Genomic DNA, 4,874 nt, shown 5'->3' with positions numbered 1-4,874 from the left:
TATAGAATGATAGGTTTCTTTTTTGTGAGTGTTAAACACTTAAATACACCATTTCAATTTTCATGAAAATTTGACAGGAGATAGAGTGTCCACATAGAACAGTCATCCCCAAATCTAGTCCGGATCCTGATTCAGATTCTGGATCACTTTGAAATATTTATATAATGGAGATATAGGACATTTTCTCAGTTTATTTGTTGATAATAACTGTGTAAAAAGTGATAGGATTAGGACCGAATTTTAGGCGCACATTGAAACCAAAAATTTGCGGTGGGGCGAGGGTATACAACCTTTCTAATTGCTCTGGTTTTTGTTGAAATGAAACTACAACGATCAATTGGCAGTTTTTTCCTCTGTAGTTGAATCCATTGTACCTCACACTGAAGCTACTATCAGATAACTGAGAAACTCAAAAGATGAAGCTTACCTGCCACCAATCAGGATCGCTCGTGTCTATCACAGTCACAGTGCATCCTGCCCTAGGATAATGAAAGAAGACGTACTTTACTTACTAGGATTTAGGATCTACACATCGTGCCTTATGTGATTAAATAGCAGTTGGTGTTCGTAAAACAAGTACCCATAGCTTCGGAAATTCTTGTTAGAACACCATAAAAGCGTTAATGTTGCCCTTCTATTTAAATATAAAATAGAAGTCGTGATATTGTGCTTTTCATGAAAGCAAAATGATGCATTTTGCAGAAAATAAAAATCAGCAAAAACAATTACTAACACTTTTTTTTTCAAGTCAACAGTTTACACGATCTTACAATACTTTCATGGTTCTATTAGAAAACAAAATGCATAATCTTTAATACATTTAGGCCTACGGCTTATCAACACTTTCATGGGCCTATTCAATAATAAAATGCTTAAACTTTAGTTCAATTAGTAATGCGTACCAACACTCGTGGTTCTATTCAACAACAAAATGTGTAATTTACTGTTCATTTAGGCTTAAAGTTTATTAGTGATCATTAGACTACTGTGAAACTTCGAAAATTGAAAGTAAACTACTGAAGATACTGTAAAAGTTTCGGATGATCGATCAAAACATTCACCAGTAACTTGATTTTGTTTGTTTGTTTGTGACTACGAGAAAGTTGTTGAGGTTTCATATCAACGTATGACTAATGGTTTCTTGACTTCTGAATGTTAAAAATTCACATACCAATTTATAGAAATGTGCTTAGAATACTAATACTTCTGAATAACTTATGGACGGCTAGTTCTAATTAATTATTGATAATTCTGAATAACTTGAAGACGACCAGTTCTAATAGATTACTGATAAATCTGATTAACTTGAAGACGACCAGTTCTAATAGAGGATTCTCAATAATTAATTAGAACTAGTCATTCTTAAGTTATTCAGAATTATCAATAATCTATTAGAACTGGTCGTCTTCAAGTTGTTCAGAATTATCAATAATTAATTAGAACTAGCCATTCTTAAGTTATTCAGAATTATCAATAACCTATTAGAACTGATCATCTTCAAGTTATTCATAATTATCAATAATCTATTAGAACTGGTTGTCTTCAGGTTTTCAGAATTAGCAATAATTAATTAGAACTAGCCATTCTTAAGTTATTCAGAATTATCAATAATGAATAACTTGAAGACGACCAGTTCTAATAGATTACTGATAAATCTGAATAACTTGAAGACGACCAGTTCTAATTGATTATTGATAATCCTGAATAACTTGAAGACGATCAGTTCTAATAGGTTATTGATAATTCTGAATAACTTAAGAATTGCTAGTTCTAATTAATTATTGATAATTCTGAACAACTTGAAGACGACCAGTTCTAATAAGTTATTGATAATTCCGAATAACGTATGGATGGCTAGTTCTAATAGATTACCAATAATTCTGAATAAGTTGTAGACGACCAGTTATAAATAGAACTTACTTGAGATCTAGTTCGTCTTGGTGACGACAACGGAAATTGTACAGCACGACATAGAGATTTGTAGGAAGCAAGCGGTGAGGTTTCTACAAACATTGAAAAAAGTTCCTCAGAAAAGTAAAAACTGCCGAAATTGTACTAATTGTATTTCTAATGATAGTGAGGTTACTTGAGTTTTCAAGGTTTTAATCACAAAGCTTGAAACGTTTGCGTTTACCAGTTGTCTTTAAATTAAAGGTTACGCTTTGATAAAACAAATACTACATATTCTTGCTGCTTTGTAGGGAAAATATTAGCATTTAATTTAGGCTTAACTATCATAGCACTAGATGGCGCTATAATAGGTTACGGGCATTATATATCAGCACAAAACAATATTAAAATTAATAACTGCCTGTATTAAAAAATAAGTGTGGAGTACAACGTTTCGCAAGTCTTCCGTCAGTGTGTGTCGTCATCGTGGTAGGTATTTTGGTTTAAAAGCAGGGATGGTCAGAAATTTGGATTTCTTTTCGCCCCACTCTTAATTGATCGATTTTCTGCTCAATATTGGGCTTAATAAAAATATTTTTGAGGTCCCTGGAAATGAATGACGCTTTCTCACTTGCCACCTCAAGCAGTACGTAAACGCCATGAAGAGTAGACCAGTCAGACTGTATGACACGAAGCAACCAGTCGAGCCCACTACAATTTTGCTGAAATGTGCAGCGGGGGAGATGCAGAGCTGGCACACGCTGATACCGGGGGAGCTTCACATTCGACCCCAAAAGGGGCCAAGACATAAAGTTTTATTTACGACAATTAACAGTATACAATATAAAAAACTATACAAAGTTAACAGAGTTGACAATGAACAGATAATAAAAGAATCACAACAACTGAAATTGAAATGAGTACATTTACAGCACAGTAGATACAAGAATAAGACAATGCAGTCTTTGTCCATGCCTCGTCGTAAACCTGAAATGGGATATTTCGGATAAGGTAAAATGCTCAAGGTAATTGATTTGTTAATGTGTGATCCGATCCTCGGTGGTTGATTTGTTAGTGTGTGATCCGATCCGATCATTGGTGGTTGTTTTGTTAGTGTGTGATCCGATCCTTGGTGGTTGATTTGTTAGTGTGTGATCCGATCCTTGGTGGTTGTTTTGTTAGTGTGTGATCCGATCCTTGGTGGTTGATTTGTTAGTGTGTGATCCGATCCTTGGTGGTTGTTTTGTTAGTGTGTGATCCGATCCAATCTGGAATAAAACTAAAATCATAGACACACAAATTTTGGAAGACAAGAAAAATTAAAGAATCTTTCTATATCAATACAATAAAACCATTACTAAACAGAGATTTGGGATTAGAGCTGAGCAACCTGTGACTAACATTGGTTGAAACCTCATGCAGTCTTTCCACCAATCAGAGCTAGGTATAAACAAACCAATCATAACACGTCCTCCACAATTAACCAGGATACTATAAAGACCTCCAACATCTTACACACATTGACCTGCTTGATCTTATGTGCCAGACTAGAAGCAAAAGCAAAAACTTTCTCAACAAGTACAACAACAGGAAAACAGCATTTCCGGTCTTCTTCTCGGCCTCTCCTCTCGCTTTTTCCGGCAACCCATGCAAGCAAATTAAAAATCACGAAAATCATAGGCAAGTCCCCTAAGTTTTAATCAACATATTTGCCCTCCATACCAGTTTGTTCATCATTAATACCCTGCCTAAACAATCTATCAAATGAACTGGAAATATTAAATTAACAGCAGAGAAAGAAAATATTGGTGGTATTTACGTAAAAAATATGTTTAATTAATATAATGCTAAATGACAGTCACAAAATTGAGAAAGCAAGTCAGTGAGATTTCATACAAAAAAAAAAGCAGGTACAAGTGGCGGCACCTACATAGTTTTACAAAGGCTAAGAATTTGAATTCGTAACGTTAACAATGTGGAAATTACTGATGTTAACTTAGATTCTTGATATGTTGGAAAATATATCGATAACACAGGCCTGCGAATTTAAACTTCATAAAAGTTGTTTTGGTTTTAATAATGGATTTTCGATAATTCAGTTACGCGATTTCGAAAATAATATATATATATATTTCTATCACGTAAGGAGTTTTTACAAATCGGAAAGAAAAAACTGTTACTTAGATTTATTCAATATTTCGTTTACCACAATGAACATCTTTTAATATTATGTTTGTTAACAAAAATACAAACAAACTGAAGAAAAGGGAGAGAAAAATGATGTCAAATTAATATGCATCCTCATTCATCATTATTTTTTGGTGAAATCTGCATCATTTAACCTCAAACTACGTGTTGTGGTCTTTCTTTTATGTATTGTGCCTGGAGCATCTCGTTTCAATGACCAGCGATAATCAACCATCATGATGATGTTCCACCTTCCCTGATACCTCCTCTCCATTTCCACGATGAAATCTTTTCCCTTGTTAATATGTGAGTATAAGAAATTAACTTCTAAGCTCATATTACAACCCAACCCTTTGAATTTATTGAGCATGTTATTGACAATATTTTCGTAATATGGATCCTTTTTGTTTCCTAAAAATTTGTCAATAACATCTTTAAAGACAATCCACGCTTCTTTTTCAACTTTCCTCAGTGTCCTTTCGATCTGTTCATCCAAAGTCAATTTCCTAATTTGAGGTCCAACAAAAATCTCTTCTGTAAGTTTCGCTTCTGAAAGAGCTGGGAATTTCCCACAAAGATACTTGAAACAGTCACCATCTTTGTCTAAGGCCTTTACAAACTGCTTCATCAAGCCTAGTTTTATGTGAAATGGAGGTAAAAGGACTTTCTTTGTGTCAACCAAACTTTTACGTTCATTATTTTCGATCCTGGTATCAGGCTGACTCTGCACGCCCATTACTTCTTTATCCAGTGCTGATTTCGTGCTCTGCTGTCCCATTCACACAAAAAACATGGAA

At 34.2% G+C, this 4,874-nt stretch overlaps 1 protein-coding gene across 1 annotated transcript in view; it reads right to left on the bottom strand.

The window, feature by feature from the left end:
- Positions 1 to 409: 409 nt before the first annotated feature.
- Positions 410 to 4,874, bottom strand: part of LOC106473882 — a gene marked incomplete at its 5' end in the record, with an annotated part of 19,990 nt that continues 15,525 nt past the window's right edge. The window contains 2 exons of the mRNA XM_022402281.1: positions 410 to 479; positions 1,921 to 2,003. Of these exons, the coding sequence (XP_022257989.1) occupies positions 410 to 479; positions 1,921 to 2,003 (153 nt within the window). The remainder of the gene's footprint in view (positions 480 to 1,920; positions 2,004 to 4,874) is intronic.

Source organism: Limulus polyphemus, unplaced genomic scaffold, assembly GCF_000517525.1.
Source record: "Limulus polyphemus unplaced genomic scaffold, Limulus_polyphemus-2.1.2 Scaffold6592, whole genome shotgun sequence".
Taxonomy (NCBI): Eukaryota; Metazoa; Arthropoda; class Merostomata; order Xiphosura; family Limulidae; genus Limulus; species Limulus polyphemus.
The sequence above is the reverse complement of the archived record's forward strand: the minus strand, read 5'-3'. Positions and strand labels throughout refer to the sequence as shown.